This window comes from Serinus canaria, chromosome 1A, assembly GCF_022539315.1.
Source record: "Serinus canaria isolate serCan28SL12 chromosome 1A, serCan2020, whole genome shotgun sequence".
Lineage (NCBI taxonomy): Eukaryota > Metazoa > Chordata > Aves > Passeriformes > Fringillidae > Serinus > Serinus canaria.
Genome location: NC_066314.1, coordinates 19,232,251 through 19,255,262, shown reverse-complemented (window position 1 = coordinate 19,255,262; position 23,012 = coordinate 19,232,251). Strand labels below are relative to the sequence as shown.

The 23,012-nt window shown below is 40.2% G+C and overlaps 3 protein-coding genes across 4 annotated transcripts in view; 1 reads left to right on the top strand and 2 right to left on the bottom strand.

Annotated features, from left to right (window-relative positions):
* Nucleotides 1-23,012, top strand: part of HDAC10 (histone deacetylase 10) — a 480,741-nt gene that overhangs the window by 43,565 nt on the left and 414,164 nt on the right. The gene's annotated exons all lie outside the window — the stretch shown is intronic.
* Nucleotides 437-15,427, bottom strand: SELENOO (selenoprotein O). Its single transcript, XM_050969759.1, has 9 exons — nt 14,903-15,427; nt 13,380-13,583; nt 12,223-12,403; nt 9,064-9,194; nt 8,421-8,701; nt 7,920-8,070; nt 5,975-6,160; nt 4,740-4,896; nt 437-4,064 (listed from the first exon to the last, which is right to left on the bottom strand). Exons 1-9 carry the CDS (start codon nt 15,409-15,411, stop codon nt 3,870-3,872), a joined length of 1,995 nt encoding a protein of 664 aa, XP_050825716.1. The 5' UTR covers nt 15,412-15,427; the 3' UTR covers nt 437-3,869.
* TRABD (TraB domain containing) overlaps nt 16,983-23,012 on the bottom strand; it is a 32,592-nt gene continuing 26,562 nt past the window's right edge. For both annotated transcript variants that reach the window (XM_030238116.2, XM_018910213.3), the window contains one exon: nt 16,983-21,814. In XM_030238116.2, the coding sequence (XP_030093976.1) occupies nt 21,640-21,814 (175 nt within the window). In that variant the 3' untranslated portion in view covers nt 16,983-21,639. The remainder of the gene's footprint in view (nt 21,815-23,012) is intronic.

The window sequence follows — 23,012 nt, the reverse complement described above, 5'->3', positions numbered from 1 at the left end:
AGCTTCTGTTCTGGCTCCATCGAGGGGCTGATCCTGCTGGTTTGGTCCAGGACAGCTCTGTGCTCCAGTGCCAGTGGTGAACAGTGGTGGAAAAGAGGCTTGCATCAAAATAACAGTCCTAGGCTAAGATGCAGACATAGACACGTGCAGTGAAAGCCATCCTGGAGCAAGTCTGAAATTAGGGCACTTTCTTGATGTCAGGGAGTGCTGGTTTCAGTCACTGGGGGAAGGAGCCAGGAAAAGGATGCCTTCATGTGCTTCTGTCATGGCAAATGAACAGCACAGCTACAGGGTTGGAACTCCCATCAGTTTCTCCTCTTACATAACTCCAGCCATTTATTTGCAATTATTTGCAAATTTCCTTATTTCTTAATGTGTTGAATACAAATTTAAAAAAAGACAAAACAAAACAAAAAAACAACCCAAACTAACAAAATCAATAGCAAAGCAATCTATTAGTTAAAGGTTAAAAAAAAAAAGAAATATTTTCATAACCAAGGTAGTGGCGGCATTATTTAGAATTCAGACTGTGTCATCATACACTGGATGTGACACCATTGTGAAATCCTCTTGCTGGGTTCACATCTGCAATCAGTATTATTAACTGTAAAACTTTCAGGAAATGGGCATTAGCAAAAATATTAAAATTGCAATTTTAATTAATTTTAATAAAAGAATCAAATCTGTAAACTTATTTGGAAAAAAAACAAACAGACAAACAAACCCAACCCAGAAACAAACAAAAAAAAACCCAAACCCACACAACATTCCAAAATAAGAGCTGACATTAAAACATCCTGCAACTGTAGATTTACAAGCTCATGAAGCAGAGTTATGGTGAGATCTAACCAAGTCATGAAAGGAGTCCCACTATCATGTGAGACTATCCAGAGACTCATCTCCAATAGGTTCTCATTTCAGTTTTGTAATCTGGGTACCACTTCATTTTATGTGAGGGTACTTTAGAATATATGGTATAGCCACAAGATTAAGCCTAATCAAGTATTTCCACAAAAAGCTTTTGATAGGAAGAGTCACCACTCCATTTTGAGCACAACTCCATGGCTTTTATATAAACAGAATATTTGACCAGTAATAAAATTTTCAGAACCTATTGCAAATACAAGCAGTAAAAATCAAGAAGCAAATTATGATTCAAGTATTTAGATTCCTAAATGCTATAAACTGCACTCCCTTCTCTCTGGAGAGCTGAGCTAAGTGATAGCATTCTAATCTGGACAAAACTTGGCCTAATTGTGCTGCAGCTCAATCTCCTGCTTCCACATTGCTCCAAGAACAAGAACAGAAGAAACTCACTTTCATCAGAGATCAAACTATGACCCACCTGCTGAAATGAGAGTGCTGGAAGAGCACAAGCATTCCACTTGGCTCTGGACCATTATGCTTCTTCAAACACAAAGCACTGATATTACTGCATGTCCTGGGGAACTGAGCAGTTGGATGTCAGTGCAGCTGAACATGTGAAAACCTTTTGAGTTTCTACTGCTGGTGAACATCTATTAGACATACAACTTTACTGAGTGGCACACCAAGGGGCTGTATTAATCATTCCAAACCTGCCAGACCTCTTGCACTTATCAACATGTAAGCAAAGCATATTTAGCAGCAAATAGCACTGCATTTGCAGTTCTCACTGTAACATTCATTTTCCCTTTTAAAGATAAGATAATTGCTCATAAATTATTCCAAAGTGTCTCCTTCCGTGATTTTGGCAATATAGGTGCACAGTAATTTGGTAACTAATCCAAATTCTTGTATGTCCAAACACACAGTTATAATATTCTCTGTACCACTACTAATAGAGACCTACTCAACCCCCCCAAATTATTATTAGAATGCTGTTAAAAAGACTTGATACTTTAGGCATGGTTAAGAATCTTTACTTTTTATACCATTTTGGTAAAGAAAAAGCTTGGACAGCGCTCCTCTAAAACTCTGTTCCCCTCTGTGTCCCAAAAGAAAAGATATAAACTTAGAAACAGAATCAGCACAGTTATGTTGATCAGTTTGGAGCAGATTCTCCCTGCTCCATTACTCCCTTGTGGACCAGGCACACTGTAAGAGACCACAGGTTCTGCAAGGGGATGTCTCAAGTGTATTTCAAATTGCCAGCACACTTTCTCTTCCTGATGCAGTCCTGTTTACCCAGCACTGACTTTCTCTTAAAGTTTCTATTAAACAGTTTGGTTTCAGTAACCCAAATTTAAAGGAAGGATAATCCTCAATGAAAGCTTCAAATTCCCACAAAAATGGATTATTCCCAGCAGGCCTCTTTCAACTACTATTCTTCAATGGGCTAGGTAACACACCTAGTTTGTCCTTTTCTTTAAGGACTCCAAAGTCCCACAGAAAGTGCTGTGCTTGTGAGAGATCATAGTTCATCACAAACCAGTTCCTCCACCTCCAAGACAGAGTAAATGCTTACATTCAAAGCATGCCCTATGTCCTGTGACAGTGAGGAGGACAAACTATTAGTACAGATGGATAAGCAACAGTCCAACTGTTCTCTCTGTCTGCTGACAGCTCATACTGAGGAAGACTTAAAAAACCACAATTCAACCCCAGCTGGTAACAAGTTTGCATGGGGGTAGCAGAAGAATTTCTATGAGGACACAAATCACAGTGTGAGACAGTGGTCTCTTTGGAAAGAGAAGCCTTTGCATTAAACCAAACCTTTCAGGTGTCTGAACTAGTAACAGTCCTTCTAAATGAAACTCACAAGCTAAGTAACAACTACAGAACAACTCTGATGATGTGACAATATGTTAACCAAATTTCCCCTGAAAACCTCCACTGAAGCATTTTAAGTAACTTGCAAGCAAGTCAGCTCCTCTTCTCCTCCCACATCCTCCATTATCTTTTAGCCAAGCTCATTCCTAAATGACCAACTTCCAGCCTGAAGATTTTCAAGGACCATGGAAACAAACTAAATGGTGCAAGAGTAGAGAAGGAACGGAAGAACCCCACTGACCTCTGTGATGAGCAGGTACCTCAGCTGCACACTTCCCAAACAGGCAGACTCTGTTAGGAGCACAGAAATAAATACACAACAAACCTGGATTTGAGGGCTGGGATAGTTTAAGGCTCAAGCTAATTTGGCTTATGGATCCTGCCCAAGGCAACTGGGTTACAAACTGCACTCCTGAGTAGATATTTATGGATGTTGTGTGCAAACATACTGAACCTGAATAAACTTCACCACCAAGTTTTCAAGTGCAGATGTATGTAACCTCCCTTAATTCTGCTCTTTAAAAAATTCAATTGCTCCCCCCAGATTCTAGCCTGCACACATTCTCAGAAAATAATAATTATTAAATACCAATCTGAAGGTTCACAAGAAATGAACTACTTAATTAAATGAAATATAGCTTCAAACAAGCAACACTGAATCTGTTCCTCCATTAAAGAGGACTAAAAGTTTCTGCATAGAGAAAGCAGTAAATAAATATTAGAAGTACTATTAGTTAAGACATCAGACAAAACCAGATCAGATTCCTGACTTGCTGGTTTTGTCTTCACATAACAACAGATCCATTTGGATGACTGAAGTTCAGCCTGCCTCAGCATAAAATCCTGCTTTTTACTTGCACTGCAGTGAGGATAAAGGAAAGACTTTGGGTCTTTAAACATTTAGATTACTGATGTGTACGGGCTGTTGATTGTCACTGGTTTGTTCCAATGATCCACAATTGCTTCAAATTAAGCACAGTTGAAGCCTGCTGCAGATGCATCCAAATGTAGTGTTGTTTCAATAACTTAATAGCACTTTGATGTTTGCCTTGCTGAATTCTTCACTGCTGAAGGAGGATCAGAGTCTTCAGTTCACAGCAAAAAACAAAACAAGGCAGTTATGAAGATCACGTAACGCAGAGCTCCGAAGCCCACAGCGGAGGTTTGCTGCAATATGATTGTTTGCTTCTGGTCTCTTGAGAACAAACAGCTGCTGTAGCAGTTGCTCCCTCCTCTTCTGCATCCTCCTTTACCTCCTGGAAACCTTCTGCTTCTTGGAATGGATGTTCTAAAAGTTTCAGTACATTTCTTACCTAGAGAGAAAACATAGCACGGCTATTAAGAATTTAGGAACTGAAGGCAAAATGATATGGAGAAGAACCTCATGCCAAATAATGAGCAAGTGTATTGTATTTAATACATGAACTCCAGACAAGCCAAATGTTAAACAGATGAACAATATATATAAGATGCAAACTGTAAAACTGTACCTGGCTGTTTGTACGTGTATGGGACTCAGGTTCAAATAACTTGAAATGCAAATATCAAATACAAATTCTTATATAGTTTCTCAAAACAAATTAATTTTCCCATGTTCTGCATGTAATGTCCCACAAGCTGAAGTCAACAGGTGAAAGCTGAAAATTTTAAAAGATAACTTTTTCCAGAAAGGAACAAGTATAAATTAATCCTCAACTGCCTTCCAAGCCACTCTCAGGACAGTAAAAGCAGTTTAAGTGTCTTGTCCTGAGGTCAGCCTACAAGAGCTGGTGAAGTTCATTCAGATGCAAAGTTTTGATTCCATTATTTGTACTGCAGTCCTTAAAATTACAGTTACAATAAAATCAATAGAGATCTCCTGAACAGTGAATTCCCAATCCCCTTACTGCCCAAGATTCCAGATTAAATTTTGCCTGGTATAATGTCAGTCATTGACAGCACCAGTACACATCCACACAAGCTAGAGAGAGAGAGCAATAATAGCATACCTCTGAGAAATCCCCATTTTCAGCTGCTTCTATGGCATTTTGGGCAATATAATTCCTCAAGATATATTTTGGATTGTTTGAATTCATGACCTTGACACGCTCAGTGTTCCAGGCATCAGCATTACCAACACTTTCTATTTCTTTCTGCAAACGGACTCTGAAATTAAGCAGGTGACAATGACTGGTTTTTACCAAAAACCACTTGTAGAAGTTGACACATTTTCTTGTTTTGAGATACTTCATTTGCAGTTCTTAAAAAATACTACATCATCTATAATCCTCTCAGTTTATAAAATGGAGCATGCCAACAGACTTGAAAACATCACTTAGTTTAAAAGCAGTACTAGGGACAGTCAGCAGGTCCTGACACAGCTTGAGGAAGTGGCACAGCACAGCTCTTCTGTTCTCCAAAGTCAGATCAAGACACAGGATATGGTCTGTTCTGCATTGCTCTGTAATGACTGACACATTCAGGTCTTGTCTTTCAAGTATTTCTATACTGTTTATTGTTTATCAGCTGTTCTGGTAAAAACACAGGGATGCAATACAGCAGAGGCAGTTTGAGGTACTTGCTGTAAGTAGTATTTGCTAAAGCTCTCAGCCCACTTGTTCTCATCTAGAGAACAAGATCATTGGCAGCCAGGTGAGGAAAGATCTGCCCTAATTCACACAGTACAAAAAATTAAAGTTCTATTCAGGGGTTTTCATTACAAAAAAAAAAAATCTCTTGCTAACACATAAGTTTTTAGGCTTTAGAACAGTCTGGACATTTGTTTTTCCTGGTCAGGATTTCTGTTTTTACTCTTTGATTAAGAATACTTGCTTTCTGTTTAACACATAGACTTCTCAATTGGAAAAAAAAATTCAAAGGACAGAATGCTTAGAGGTCAGTCAGTTGTAATTACTGAGCACTTAAAAGTTCACAACTGGAATTAGTCAATGGCAGAATCAACATCAACATTGGTGAAGCACTTTCCACACTAGATTTGATGCTAGGTGATTTCTCCATCCTCACACTACTTCAAAATCTAGCAAACAAAATAAAAAGATGCCCTTGAACTTTCACAGCAACAAAGACACTGGTCATGGCAGTAGATAATATTCTTCAGTTGCATGCCCTCCTCACCCTCCTAATCCGTATTTGAGACAGGGTGTCTTTTGTGAGACACGCACATTGTTCTCAAAATTCAGAAATATAATATCAATGCTGAGATATTAATACTGAGAAACCTTACCTGTATTTCTCCAGCCATTCCTTCCAGTGTCTTTTATTTCTGCTAACTAAATCATCTGCTGTTAACTGCTGCAGTTTAGAGGACTGTTCAATGCGTTCCAGTTCTTTATTTATACTAGCTTTTGTTCCAATTAATGCTAACAGCTGAGGATTAGACTGAGCCAACATCAGCATCATTGACAGCTGTCTGGGACCAATAAAAAAACCAAACATGTTAGATACTAAAGTTGAGCTGCTCATCAAGAACCATCTCTTTGAAATCAAAGTAGATACAAAAAAACAAATCACAACAAACTGGGATTTCACTAGAGAGCTTAAGTGACAGAAATTTGTAATTAGCAAAACAACTTTTATTATAAATGATCCTAATTTTACTGTTTCTTCTCCCTTCTTCAGTGTGTTTAATTCATATTCCTGTGGTATATAAAGTGCAGACAGTAGATTTTCAAAATTACTGGTTTAGTTGCACAATTCTCATCAAAATACCCTTTGAACTTCAAAAGGAATTTGCTTTAAAAATTTTGATCTTATTTAGATATCAAGATAATACAGAATTCACAGATTTTGTTGTTTGGGGGGGTTTTTTATTTCTTCAACACCTACTATTTCTGCCAGTACTAAAAAAACCCTAAATGATACGGGGGAAAATACTTCATTTAAGTCACATGAGACCAACACTGTGTTTGATTTTTTTAGTTAGCCAGTCTAAATCACAGACTGAGACTTATTTTCTGGTAATAAATTCCAAACAATATTTTGCTGCAAGTTTGACTAGGATTGCATCTTTTAATAATTCACTGTGTTAGCTGGTGCTGTACAATAGCTTCACCTTATTTTGCAATACTATGCTAGCTTTTATTTTTCCTGAATTAATAACTACACCATAGCATAAAGTAAAATAAAAACCCAAAGAGTTGCAGCATATCAAAATACAAAGTGTTTTTATTTCCTCTGTGAATGCAGTTTTAAGCAAAGGACAAAAGAAACATTTCTCCTGACTTCAAAACAGACAACTCATTTTATCAAGCTGTATTTTCCTACTTTTAGTCAGCAGAGATAACCCAGGTGCTTTGATTTCTGAGTTTATATAAAGTACTATCCAGATCTGATGTACACATCTGATATGCCTAGATCTATGATATCCAAGTGCTGGGATTAAAAAAGTTATCAGTCATGCACTCACTTTAATAGAGTAGTATTCCCCTCCAAAATGTCACATCCCTATCATGATGACTTATAGCTACTTTTTATGTTTCTCTAGTCCTGAATGCAGTGTTTAAAAAACACTGTCCCATCTCTACCACACAAGCTATCTCTGCATTGTGCTATCAACACACAGCAAAAGCTGAAAATTCTGGTAGGTTCATTACCTTCATGGAGCATGTACTAAAGAGGGGGGGAGGAAGAGAAGTATACCCAAAATACCTTTAATTTTTTCCCCATCTCCAAAAAGTAAAAAACTGCTGCAGTCACTGTTTAAAGCAGCAGATGAACATGAGTTATTATTTTACCATGCTCAGAGCAGTTGGACTGCAGAACAAATGGGGCATGGACTACACCACCTAAAGGTTATCCTTAGGCCAGAACTTTGGCAGGTGAAAGTGACTTTGCTGACAGTATACTAGCAGAACACAGTAGCATTGTAGCTTAAACCAATTTCTTCTGTAAAATACTTCCATATCACTTCATTATTAGGCACTCTCATTGCCTCAAGTTAGCAGAGACAGCGAAGGAAATGAAAAAAAAAAAAAAAAGACAAAGTTGTCTGAGCTTTTGCTTGAACTCAAGATCCCACTGCTGAAAGTTACTGTGTGTATCGTGGTGCATCTACTTAACAGTGACATTTCCAATCTTAAAATCAGTGAAATATTATATACCATGCAGAGTTCATTATGATTATAATGAAACTAAAAGCAAAAACCAAAAGCATTTAAGCAGAGTAATACCTTGGATCCATCTGTGGTTTAAAAACAACTTTCAGTTCTTCCACAGAAGCACACTGACTTGTAAGCTCTTCTAAGAAATCTTCAAATTTTGAAGGATCAATACCTACTGAGAATGAACTCAGCAAGTAAAAAATATTTGTGAAGTCTCCAGCTGAAAAAAAAATTAATTTTATGAGTAATGCAACTAATAAATCAGCAGGAAAGCAGTTCCCACACCTCCTTCCTACCTCCTCCCACAGCAGTACAGGTCATCATTCTAAAGAGGCAAATAAACTGTTCTCTCAGTGAGGGTGCAAATGTGAGACAAAGGCCCTGCATAAGGCAACAACTACTCCACAGTTCACAACAAGGTAATTATTTTCAGCCTTTTGTTCTTCTCCCAGATAACAATGTAGTTGCACAAGGCTACTTTCTTTTAAGGTCAAGATATAAATTGTACTTTGATTTGATAATAGATTCTGATAGGCTATTAAATAAGCCCCTTCTGTGCTGTTCACCAACCTGTGAGATGCATGGTTTCAAGCAGTTCAGACACCAGCTTACTATCTTCTTCTAATTCCAGTTGGATTAGGCCTAGTTTTTTTCTCATCTTTTGCAAATAGTGTTTCTCAAATTCTGCATCATATTCCTCTTCCAGGATAAGTTGGCTTATTTCCAAGGGCAGCTCTGGAACTAAAGCTTCAGCAAGCTTCCCCAGGTTCCACTTGCAAATCTCGGGCTGTTTGTTGTAAGCATAGCGCCCTGCATTATCAGAACCATTGCACACGTGCTCAGGGTCATACCTGCAAGAGAAGAAATTGTTAGCATTCTTCTGCTCATCTGGACACCAATATTGAGAGAAATAACATTTTATTATTTTAGTCTGGTTTAGGAATTAAAAAATTTGAAAGGAAGCACTCCTTGATTCTTTTCCCAAAGCCACAGGCTACAAGAACAGTCTAACAGCTAGAGATGTTGTGAACACAGTTTCAAGTACATTGACAAGAAGAATTACAGGAGAACAACTAGAATTACCTTAATCTCCTTTGCCATAAAGATAATTCAAAAGTCTACAGCTAAAATATTAAAGCAACCATGAACACCAGGATTGTCCTACATAGCAAGGACAACATATGTACATTGCAAACGCTGATGCCACACTGACCTGTCCATAAAGCCAAAAGGGCCATAGTCAATGGTTAGTCCAACAATACTCATGTTGTCTGTATTCAGCACACCATGGCAAAACCCCACACACTGCCACTCTGCAACCAGCCTCGCTGTCCGCTTGGTTATCTGAAAGAAAGGACCTTGTTCATCTGGCACCACAACAATGTATTTCCAATACATTCATGTATTTCCTAGTCTGAACTGATATTTCTACAGCTCCAGTGGAAGCAGATTCCGGCAGTATGCCATGCACACAAACACCTTAAGGACAGCTTGCCTCTCTCCTCCTGTCAGCAGCTCTCCTGTTTCCCTGCCCCCCATTTCCATTTGCATCCACTTCTCTCCTTCCATGCTTGACTTGCCAGTCAATTGAACAGCTTTCAAATGCTCTGGGGACAGGACACTGAAATAAAGTAAACTGTTTGACATCAGACTTGCATACTAATATAGTCATTATACTAATATATTCTTTTGCCTAATATTAATTTTAAGAGTAACTACGGGCAGGAAATCACATAAGCAAGTGTAGTCTTTTGGTTTACCTCATATGTAGGGGAGATTTCCAAGGAGGTTAAAGGGCTGACACAAAAAAACTATTCTGTGCAAACAGGTTTTAGCACTGATATGCATTTCTCTCCATGTTCTGAGAATGGAGATAAGGCTACAAGATTAAATAAAAGTATTGCAAGAACGATGATTTTATTTAAATGCAATTCTTCCCCGAATGCATGTTTCATCAGTAATTTTCCACTGCTGAACTGAGAACTATTTGCATGGAATCAACAAAAATGACTGCATGTGCCCCGTCCTTCAAATAAATAGTTCAATATTTAAAGCAATCCTAGCTATTTAAATACATTAACCCACCTGTCAACTACAACACTAAAAATCTACAAGTCAGGAAGATAACATGGTTTTTAAATAAAACTCGTTGCAAATACTTTACTAAATTGCTGAAAGTAAAAATTTTGCATAACCATTCACTAAAACTTTTAAATCAAATTATTTTCATTGTTAAAATCATTCTTCTTTCCAAATAGCTAACAAGGCATAGGAATTCAAGACAACTATTTGCTCCATGCTGCGGTGTATTTTATTAAGGTTCAAAAACAATCCAACTGTTTAATTAGATGTTTCTATGCCTTTGTGTTGAAATCCAGAATTTTTTTTTAAAAAACACATGCAGTCAAGTAAAGAAGAAAAATTTAACAAATCTTGCCCTGACAGGCAGTGAAAACCACAAATTACGCATGGAACACAACCTTTTGGTCTACCTTGAGATCCCACACTTCTGTGTTTTCCAATATTCTCATGGTAGGTACTTTACATATCTTTCCTGAACACTGATTCATGGGGCAGCTGGAAGCCAGCAGCCAGCTACACGTGTTTAAAACTGATTACCTAGGCCATGACCCAGTAACAGAGGCACACCCTGCACAATGGCTCTGTGCCAGGAAAATGTAAAATTTAAAAATGAAAAAGCCCTGGCCACCAGGATTGGGATGAAAGCACTCCAGTGGTAAGGCAGCCCATGCACTGCACTTCACCAGGGTTCTGGTGAAAAGAAATCACCCTGATGAGAGTGCCCAAAAGCAACTAAAGCTTGGGTGCCACTCAAAGATGAATATATTGATAATGAAGAGACAGCTTTGCATCCTCTTTGAACTTTATTATTTTTGATCAACATTTTTCTACAGCTAGACAAACTAGAAGGCAAGTATGGTGTGTACATAAAAGAGACTGTCAGCAAAATAACATGCTCATTTCAATTTAAACAACAGCTACAAATTATTTGAGAAGTACAGATAACTATGTCTGCCTTTTAGACAGTGCTGTGAAATGCAATCACCTGTGCTTTTTCTCTCCATTTCCTCCACAGTGCAAAAAGAATGATAAAGCAAGATAGAGTTGAAGTGACAGCAGTTCCCTACAAATGGATGTTTGCTAATTAAAAAAGGACTGGGGTGATTTTCAGGTGGAGGAAAGTCTGGAAAATCTCCACTAAGGATGAGAGAGAAAACATGAGGAGGCAATGACAGCACAGACATGGAGTGTGGACAGGCAGTGGCACAAGGAGCACAACAAACAAAAAATGGATCTGGGGAAACAAGCAAAGGATGCTAGGAATAGGGGCAGGGGGAAGGAGAAGAAAACCAGTAGTAACTGGGCCAAGAAAAGCAGCCAAAAGCAGGAAGAAGCAGGACTGGGCATATACAGACACCCACAAAGATCCTCAAGTCCCATGACTTTCCTGCCATCAGGAAGCAAACATGCCATCAGCTACAGAGCTAGACACACAACAGAGTGAGTGACAGCCACAGCTTTCCTCATCAACCCAAATTGTTCACACACAAAGGACTTGTCCACCAGAGTTAAATTCTTTGGAACATAGTGGTGAACCAAGCCACAGATTGCTTTGCAGAATTAATGCAAGTATGCACAGGTTGTGGTAAAAAAAAAAAAAAAAAAAAAAAAAAAGCATGAAACCGAACTGTAGGATGTCAGCTATCAAGTCTGGATTTTGAGCTCTTACTGGTCTGTTATGAAAGTACATCATGCTGCAGCCATTCCCTCAGTCCACACCAGATCATTTCAGGTTTCAAAGCACCACAACAACTTTCAGATAGACTAGTCAAGTATCTGACACTGGTATTTTTTAATTACTATGTTTGCTGGCTAGTTATAAAACTGCTCAACTGCCTTTAAACATTTCAGTTCTAAAGTCTGAAGTTAAACTGATTTGCAGGCAACATTCCTGTTTATAATTTGGCAAATGAGACTCAGGATCTAGTATTTTAAAAAATTATGCCTTGCAAGTGATGCCTCAGCACCATCAACTCATCATCTGACAGTCAGAGCCAGAACTCCCTCTCCCAGTCACAGACAGTCCCAGAAAATGGAGACAAGCCTTTGGAAGCTCCCCCAAAGCAAGGAAATCATGATTTGCCATTAGGAAGGTTACACCGTTTTCACTGGTTAGATCAATAGCAACACTGCTTTCATCAATAAGTGGGTCTACAAAGAGGCTTTCTTCAAAGAAGAGTTTAGACATTTGAGTGATACAAAGTATTGTGACTCCAGTCACCTGTGCCTGCAGATGGACTTCCTAAAGACGACTGGTATGGATTTATGAAGAGAATCTGATCTTCCTTACCTCTCTGAAGAAAGCAGCATTCCTCTGAACAGTGTTGTCTGAATAAGCCTCCTGGATTTCTGGGTAGAAAGTGCTGATCACATAATCAAGCATCTGTATTCGAATGTCATTTCGGTCCTGGCTGGGACCCTTGCGTCCTGTGTATTCATCAGGGGGCTTAAAAATTTCAAAAGAGCCAAACCTGTTTCAAAATAAAAACACGTTTGAGAATCATCTGATACTATCAACACAATTTGACATTGCATGTAATAAAAACATTTACTGTTGTTGTAGTAACAGCACATCACCTCTTAATAAAAATTCTTCAGGTGACTGAGAGAAAAGACCTGCAAGTTACCTACACTGAATGTGGTGAGGCTCAGTGACTTGGTGAAAGGAAGCTCCTACATCCTCATGTACCTAAACTGACCAACCCTGCCAGTACTGAACACCAGCTCATTAAAGTTTCTTATAACTCCTCCTACTGAAAATTTTTATCCTGCAGGTATGTAGAAGTTGGACTTATTTTAAATACTAGACTGTACATCAAGCATACCAGATGTATTTCCAGATATGTAAACACACAGGAATGCACACAAATATACACATACACATGAAAGCACATATTCTTCATACCTCACCTTCCTCTAATATTCTGTAACCTTAGAGGAAGCAATGCAGCTTCCTGAAATGCCTAATAGCTTCTGCTGGAGCAGGAATTTCATATACTTCTCAGGCAGAGAAAGTACCCCCAAACTTTCACAGAACTTGGTAGAATTTTCACAGAACTTTACAGAACTTCACTTTCACAGAACTTTATATTAGAACTGGAATTAAGGATCGAGGTATAATCCACTACTACTACTACTGTTAAAAAAAAAATAAAAATCATGTATTCATATACAGGAATAAACATGAAAAATCTCTTCTTCTAAGTCTGCAGAACTTACTTCTTTCTACCAGGTCAGCATCCCTAATATCTGTCTCTGTGCAAAGACAGCAGCCCATCCCATCTGCTGAGCAAGAAAAGCAGATTCCTACAGCCTAGCAAAAGAAGTTCCAAGCCTCCAGAACAAGAAACACAAACGGTGCTGTTAGGGAAATACACTTTAGAAGACTGCTTAGTTTTAAAGGAAAAAAAAACCAACGCAAAACTGATCAACAAAATAGGCTTCTACCTTATAAATGTAGAGGCTATTCTCAGAACAACTGTACACCTTTCTTTTTTTGGATTCCCATCATAAAACACATCCCGAATGACTGTGGAGTCCGACGTCACGCAGGTGCCAGCCCGAGTTGTTGGTATTCCCAGGTGAAACATGGCCTCGCTGCACAGGAACTCCCGGATGCTGGACCGCAGCACCTTCCGGCCATCAGCTTGTCTGCACCAAGGAGACACGGGTGGGTTTTAGCCTAAAAAGGCAGGATCTCCTGTCTCCTCTGTAGCAGCAGAGAAATAAAAGCCTAGAAGTAGCACACTCTGTCCATGGTCCCACAAAAAAAGTAGCGGCAGATGTGAAAAGCTGGACCTCCAAACTTCTGGTAAAGTTCAATTAGAGAGACACAACAACTTGCAGTGAAGAGCACACATAACAGACTAAACCTTCCAGGTACACATATCCCTACTAATCATTAACTATGTTTGTTTTAAGCAATAGTCTTTCCAAATTTTTTTAAATTTGAACAGCTATAGCTATTTTATTGTATATCAACTCAGCGGTTTCCTCTTCATTAAATGAAATATAATGAAAAATATTATTTTGAATCTTTCCGGGTAAGCAATCTATAAAAAGGGTCCTAAATGTGAGCATGCACAACAGCGGCACTAAAAAAAAAATAAATAACAAAGAGAGACAACAAACTAGCTTATTTAATAGATACTAAGCAAATAGAACAGCCACAGGTGGTTCTCAGCCCACACTCCCAGCACTTCCAAAGCCACAGGCAAGCAGGAGAGCTGCCCAGGGCACACCTACAAAGCTACTACCATATCTGGGATTTACACTGAGATTTCCTTAACCCTCACAGACCTGAAAAAGGCCTTTAAAGGACCACATACATGAAACTAAGGTGTTACTGGGACTGTAGGGCTGGAACAGAAAATATGGGAAAGGCAAGTGGGAAAAATTACCTGAAATATTTAAAGTATTTAAAGGCTAATGTGACTAACACAGATACCCATCCCTTGCAGGGATTTGGTCAGTATGCCATTCTGGGGACTTTTCCGCTATTCCCTCCTACAGCTGGGCAGAGTAGGAAGAAGGACCAGCAGGACCAAAGCGCGCACATTTAAATGCCATCTGTGTGGGCAGCAAATTACACACTGCTCTCCCCACTGCCATCATGGTTTGCATTCTCCCAGAGGGGGAAGCCCGCACAGGAGGATAACCAGGGACAGAAGTAATGTACCAACTGAACGATGCAATGAGATGCAGTTACACTCTTGTTTTCTAGCGGAAAATTTTGCCACCTCCTGATCCGGCATCTAAGCATTACACTCGCTGCTGCCAAAGTTAAACAAAAAACAAATAACCACGAGGGCTTAAGAGATGACTTTCGCCTCAGGGAATGATCCTCAGCACGGCTCCAGCCCCTCGCTAATGCGACCTGCGGGCCGCCAAGTCTGACTGTCCCCGTCCTCCCCACACAGAGCCTGAGCCGCGCCCGCCGCCTGCTCTGGCCCGTCCCGCCCGGCCCTTACCGGGAGAAGGGGGTGATGCCGGCGCCCTTGAGCTGGATCTCCCAGCGCTCGCCCCGCGGGCCCAGCACCTCGCCCAGGTACATGGCGGCGCCGTCGCCCAGCTGCCCCGCGAAGCTGCCGAACTGGTGGCCGCAGTAGCAGTGCGCCGCGGGCTCCGCGCCCGCCAGCACCCGGTTCCCGCTGAAGAACAGCGCGGCCTCGGCCTCGGCCTCCGCCGGGTCGGCCGCGGGCACCTCCAGCCCCAGCAGCGCCAGCGCCGGCAGCGACATGGCCACGAGCCGCGGGTTCTGCAGCGGGCTGGGCCGCACCCGAGCGAAGCAGGCGCCGGGCACGGTCCGCGGGCCGCTCTCCTCCGAGGCGTCCACGGGCAGCGAGCGCAGAGCCAGGTTGTCGAAGCGCAGCGCTCCCAGCCAGCCCCCGCCGCCCTCAGGCTGCTGCATGGCCGAGCCCGACACCGCCCGCAGCATCCGCGGGCCAAAGCGGCGAGCGCTACGCAGCATCGAGGCCATGCGCCCGGGCCGGGGGCGGTGCCGCGGGCAGCCCCGCCCATGGGGACAGCCCGGACACGGGCACAGCCCGCCGATGAGCACAGCCCGCCCGGAGAGCCGAGAGCGCGGCCGGGCCCGGCGGGTAAAAGTGATCCCCGGGCGGAGCAGCGCAGCCAGCGGGTCGCGGGGGTGCTGGACCCACAAGAAGAAAAAAGATAAAAGAATGTATGCCACAAGTCAGAACTTATTCAGAATGCTCCCGTTTTGTGTTATTTCAATTAACAGCAGCCACTTCAGTGGTGGGTCAAGACCAAACCCCTCCAAGGTGCGCACATTTACTTTCTCTGAAGGGTCCAGTGGATGCCTCCACTCAAACCCGGCCATAGCTGGTAAACCATGTGCAGGCAGTAGATGGCACTAAATTATTACTATTACTGTTATTACTTGTACTTTCCAGCTAAACTCAATCGTGAGTCTCAGCTCTAAAGAACTGGGGTGTAACCATTACGGAGAGACAACATGGTGATGGCAGCAGGGAGAGGCAGAGGAGCTGCCCAGTGGCAGGTGATGCACACCCACAAACCTGTTTCACTTGTACAAACCTGAGCAGCCTTGCCAGGCTTGCCCACACAGCTCTCCCGCAGGCCCTGGAGAAAGCAGATGCACAGCTTAGTTGCTGCAGAGACACATCACAGTAATAACCAGCCCGCTCTAATCAAATATCACTTTTCATTACTTTGTCCAGTTTGTAAATAATCTCTGTAGCCAGAATCAGGGACATCTTACCTCTGAAAGAATGTCACCTAGCTGGGATAATTTTTTTCCACTTTCCCTCATGCATTACTCATGATACACAAGTACCAAGCATCTTGGATAAGGCAAGTGTGAAAGTAGCTGTGTGCATCTTTCCACCTGCCCCTATCATCGCTAGAACTTTCTGGTGTCATACTACACAAACCGAGAGACAAAACATCCAACGAGCAAGTGTTTGCTCACTTTGCAGCACAGTCACCCCCAGCAGGGAGCTACCGAGGAGGAGCCAGAGCCAAGACAGGCGTAAGGACGCAAAGGACAAGGGCTTGTGATGGAAAAGGGCATACACTACCCCCCACCCCAGCTCCCAGCCTTTTCTCTGCTGGGAGTGAGGGTAAGGGTAGTCCCATCTTTGCTGCTGTTGCCTCCCTGTAATATAGAAAGCTCCACTCTGCAGCAGGAACAAGGCAAGCTACAAAGGAGGGGGTAACTAACTACACAACGCCCAGCCAGCTTCTCCAGCTGGGAGTGGCTGAACAGGAGAGCTGCTTCAGCTGTTCCTGGGGTCCTCCCATCCACATGGACACGGGAGACCTGCTGGTGTGAGGGTACACACAGCTGGTGCGTTTTTGCACCCAAAGAGTCAGTAGACTGATTTCAGGGGTGTATCTTTGGAGCTACTTTTGTCCTGTGCTTGATGTCTTCCATGTGTCTTCTTTCTACAGCATGGGCTTGGCATCCCGCTGAAGTCTGTCCATCAGTCAGACCCACGCCAGTGACCCTGCCAATACTTAAAAGCTCCCACATCTTACAAAAATGTCAGTCTTAAAACACTCAAGTCTAAAATTAAAGTTTATTTCAGTTCTAAAAAGAAACAGGGAAATACATACATGAGTATCTTAAGAGTTACACAAGTAATAATGTGATGTTTCTTTTCCATGTGTAGCTCCCACTGCTTGGCACTCTGAGGTAACTTGATATGTCCCTCACTTTCTTAGGTGTTTTATAATACACACAGAAATACAGCTTCCAGTGGAAACAGCGACATTTTAATCCACTTCAGAAAGTCAATTTTTAAATTTTGTTCAGTATTTGGTATAGAAAAGACACCTCAAACGTGACATGGGCCAGCAGTGTGCAATGTCATGCTGAACCATACACTCCCAAACCAGGGAGCTGCCTGAGCCTGTCTGACCCAGCACTGCTCCAGAGCAGAGTTGCTGTGCAGCATCCTCTGCCACTCCCAGGGACAGCACAGCGCTACAATAGTCTAAGTTTTTTCTTCCACCTACATGGTTTTACCAACAATTCTTTGCAGCCATGGCTCCCATTGCAACTGGAGGGAACTCTGCCTGATCAAGGAAAAAAGGGCTGCATTTTGCTTTACACACAATCAAAAAAAGATGGACCACTGATTGACAAAGGGTACACACAGATGACATTATCTGTATGGAACACAGCTTACCATATATATGAATACAGGGTTGTGGTGGCGTTCACAGGGGTCCCAGGATGAAGGAAGAGACAAGAATCTTGACTCCATGTTTCAGAAGGCTGATTATATGTTATATTAAAAGAAAATTAAATACTAAAACTATACTGAAAGAAAGGATTTCATCAGAAGGCTAGCAAGGAAAAGAAATGGAATGATAATAAAATCTTGTGACTGACCAGAGTCCTGACACAGCTGGACCTGTGATTGGTCATTAAGTAGAAACAACTCACATGATGCACCTGTTGCATTCCACAGCAGCAGATAATTATTGTTTACATTTCATTTCTGAGGCCTCTCAGCTTCTCAGGAAAAAAAATCCTGCCAAAAGGAATTTACATAAAATATGTCTGTGACACAGGGTCTTTGTATTAATATATATTTTTTCAAGTAATGGTCATATTGATTTACCTGTGTCAATTTGAAAAATAAAGCTCTTTGCCACTATTCAACATCTTTTGTACTTAAAGGATTTTTATTTCCCACACGGGGGACAGCACTTTAAGTACAAATGACTGTGCCTGATGTAAAGCCAATGTTGGAGTGCTCTGCTGGACTGGGACTACAGCTGTCAGTTCCTTGCAAGACTGAGCACTGGAGACATGAAAAACAACAACAACAAAATCAACTCACAGCTCCTAACTGTAAATTTAGGTTTTCTGAGCAGACAGTCTCCCTGTGTTCAGTAGGACAGGGAAACCCATCCTTTTCCTCTTAACTAGTTCCATGGGGTAGGTAGAGAAACTAGTTCCCCTGCTCCAGCATTACACTCAGATGCCCCTCAGCAGAAAGTAATTAGTTCAACTAATGTTCTCCAGGAAAATGTGTCAGATGGTGGAATTATCCTGTACTAGATCCAGCTACCCAGTGTTTGCTCTTAATAAAAATACTGGTTGATTAGGAAAATAAATACCTTCAACAGAAATGGTGGTTAAAATATTTTATTTTTTATATAATAGAACATACTGCTGTTTACTTTAAATCACTTTAAAGGCACACATTGTTAAAAATACTTCAAATTTACATCACATGTACAAATGCATAAAACAGATGTACATGTCACCAAAAAAATACAATATGGCTTCATAAGGTTGAGGCGGGGCTGGGACAATTCAACATATACTTAAATTTTACAGGATGCTGCTAACACTGAAAGGACTGACTAGAACAGAAAAGAATGGACCTAAACCATGGATTGTTATATAGACAGTACAACACATTGAATACACAACATCAAGAGTCTGTGTATGGATTCATAGAATTGTAGTCCTGGAAGTTCATCACTCTCCAGTGCCACTGAATAAACAGTGCATGCATGTGATCTGCCAATTTGCAACAGTGGGAAGATAAACTGCAAATCCTCCAAGAGGTTCTCTGAAGAATCTGCTGATATGCTTTGTTAAAAAAAAAGAAAAAAAAAATTGAAACAATAGACTTAAGGTACTGACTGAAGAGTATAACTGAATAACAAATGGACACCTTAGATGGTAATCACTTTTGGCTAAAAAGCATAAAACATCAAGTTTACAAGAATGCTCCATGACAATCATTTAGCATTAGTCCCACCCAAGATTAAGGCTCCTATCTAAAATTTACCTTAGATTTGTTTTCCTTTGTGTAAAATTACCTGAGCACAGATATCAAAGATCTACAGAGCTTTTAAAATACCTGTAGATACTTTAAAAATCTGTAGATAACTTAAAGCAAAATATCCATATATTTAATTCTACCGGCTAAATATTCTCAAGAAAATAACCAACAGAACAACATTTTGGTATGTCAGTAAAGACAGGAGAAGAGTGAGCTTAAGCTTTTGCTTTCATCTTTTAAAAATGTACATAAAATGTAATAGAATTATTCAAATAGTACTGCTTAATTGTAAACAATACATTAAATGTTTTTAAAAAACAAGAATCAAAAATTAGGCAGTCACTCTACTCTTCTATAAATTGTTTATAAATGCTGCTTCTCCTCTTGCTAGAGATGGCTGGTGGTTTCTTAAGCAATAATAAATAGAAAATAAAAGGACCTGCCCCTACTGTTTTCTGTATTATCATTTACACTTTGTGTCCTAGAAGCATGAATTGCTGTCATTCTCATTTGCTAAGGTTTATTCCCTGGACACCTGTAAGGCCCAGACTCAGAAGAGCACCAAGCATCATCTTAAGAGCTCTGCAGAATCAGGTTAGATTCAGTAAGGTTTAAGATAAATATGCAGTTTAATAATTTGCTGCACTGGAACTCATACAATTTTCAAAGAGCAAGGCAGAAAAGCATCAGGTTGCATGGACAGACCAGCTCCCAGCAAAGTCAATGCCATCAGAGAGAGGAGCATCAGGCCCTTAAATTTAAAAGCTCAAAAAAGACTACACTGTACAGAAGACAGATGTACACTTTTAGCAAATAAAACACTGTATGGAACTATTTCCAAGACAAGCCTTTGGAAATATACCCAATTAAAAGTGGTTTCTGGATTTTATTGAACCAACTGAAAAACCACAATGAAACACAAACCACAACATCACCTTTTCCTCCTCCTGCCTCACATATTGGTTCCCATCTTTGATTCCCTAAAGAAATTAATACAGATAGAAAAACATCACTTTAAGCAATGAGCAACTGTATATGAGCCTGAGGAGCAAATGGGACTTTTCCACTCAAATACATTGGGTTAACTTTGATATGACAATGTTATCTGTGTTGTTGAACCAGGACTAGCTGATTGCCAAGGGCATTTTACAATCACTGACAATCCTATAAAAAGGGAAGGTACCAAAACATTCCAATGAAATAAGAACCCAGCATTAAAAATAAAGAAAAAGAAAAAGATTGATGATGGATGAGTGTTCCAGATGATTAAAAAAGAAAGTAACAGCAGTCTGTAGTACCCATAATTCTGTGTATAAATAGCAGGTAATCCAAATAAAATGCTACATTTGGTTGAAAAACTAAATTGAACACTGCTTTCCTATTAAATAGATTAAAATATTCATCCACCAAGAAATTACATTGATAAATAAAGTATTTTCATGTAGCAAAAACAAGGAGCAGATTAATTCCAGGCTTTTTATGCCAAATATGAAAGGTCTGAGAAACAAAAGTAACTTGTACAGTAGTTCTAGCCTCTTAAATTTACAATACTGGAACCAGCAGGATTTGGCTAAATAATACAGTTTAAATAAGCTAATCTAAAGGAACAGAGAGTCCTGTAAACATCTGACACAAACCACATTGCATTCTGATGGGGTGGCTATACCTTCTCTATGCAGGAGAAAGACAATTCAACTGGTGGTGGTAACAAGGGATGCAATCTAAAGGCAACATTCCTGTTCTTCAGTAAGGCTTGTAAAAAACTCGAGCCGTGTACGTATGACAGCCTGTACAATTCTGAAATTTCTGGAAAGCTCTTAAGTTTAAAAAAAGCCTAAATGTTTAAGGTATAAAACACACATTGAGAAGATGTCCTTTTAAATTATGTGTAAAAGTGTCTGGCACCAGAAATGAACACTTGGTATTATTATATCTAAGAAAAAAGCAAAGAATCACTCAAGTGTCCCTGAACTTCAGAGGAGATGCAGCTGATTAGGATACTTTGTGTTGTTCTTTCTGCTGGAAAAGGAGCCATAAACACACACCCTTTTAAGCTGCCTGTAGTACATAATCAGTTATATATATATATATTATATATGATGCATATATATAGCGTACATGTATATAGTATGCATATACAATATATATATATATATATATATTTGCATACACATTTTTTTTACCTCAATCTGGAATCATCTGGTTTCATGCAACACACCTATCAAGAATCAAAACTATTAATTAGATCATAGCTGGTGTAACTTTAGTACCAAATCTTTTATTATATAGTGATTGAGTGTTGCTCAGCATCAAATCAGGTCTGACTAGAATCCTCATCCTTCAGTCCAGTTCATGCATTGCCTCCATCACCTTTTCCTCAGCCACCTTCTTCACACAGAGCCTCTACTGGTTGTTCACTGCTGAGGCACCTCTGTCAGCCTCTGAAGATAGCTCTGTGTTGCTGGCATTGAGAGAACAAACTGAACTGTCCTGTGACCTATTCGGTAGCAGCTGTATCCCAGCAGTCCAAAAACTGTTGCTTTTAAAACAAATTTGAAAATCTTACTTGAAGCTGATGGAGGAGGCACACTGAAATAAAAGATAGAAAACAATATTAATATTTGCATACCTGGAAACAGTAGGCATTTTCCAATTAAAAAAAAGGATCTTTTCTCCCCTTCCTCCCCACAGTGCAGGAAATTTTCACGTAACAGACGCACCATGAATGAACAATGTATTCTTTCATGTTCAAGGGCTACATACAATTAAATAACAATAAAAATTAATAAACACTAACAAAGTCCTTTCTACTTATGCCACTCTTAATGGCTAGGAACCTTTACTTGTCCATCACTCTGCCAAAATAACTAAGTCAATATTCAGACTTTTTGAAGAATACTAAAAGAGAATATTGAGATTTTCACAGAGCCACTTGGAAGTCTCTGGTGGCACTGGCCACCTGAACCAGAACAACAGGCACATCAGGTCTATCCCCCAACAATCAAGCAGTCTCACTGTGGGCATATGAAGCAAGCAGTTAATATTACCTTCCCAATAAAGTTGACTTTGGAAGCACAGCCACATGCACCCTCACTAAGAGGCGCTGCACCCACAGCAACTCATAATCCTCTCACAGGCAAGAGGTTTCCATATACTTTTCAAAGGAGCCTCAAGTTATCATTTATTTATATCCAGAAAAAGTTTCTAATGTATTCAGAAGTAATCAGTTATAATAGTGCAAAATGTGCTGAGATAAGGACACAACTAGACTGAGTTTAGATCCACGTGCTCAAACTAGGGAAAAGTTATCACTGGTAAGACTTTCCTGTATATTGCTGTAATGTGCAGAGTTAAAAAACAGCATATGTATTGATCCAAGAATGGTGTAAAGGCATCTCTTGACAAGTTCTTACACGTTTCTCCACCTACTCTTTCTCAATTCTAATACCTCGTCACAATTTAAAAAAACCCAATTAATAACAGCGGATCATAACACAGTGTAAAAAATGCCCAGGTCATGGGTTCAATCCCTGTATGGGCCATTCACTTAGGAGTTGGACTCAATGATCCTTGTACATCCCTTCCAACTCAGAATATTCTGTGGCTATTTTTTTGGTGACATGTGGCTGACAGTAAGGTCTCCTTGGAGTCAGGTTCAATGCATGAACTTAAAAACTAGAAATATATGTATGTTTTTATCCAGAAAATTTTCAAATTCACGTTCCAACTTCTAAAATTTAACAAAATACCTGAGAAAGCCTAAAAAACTTGCCATCTTAGAGCAGTG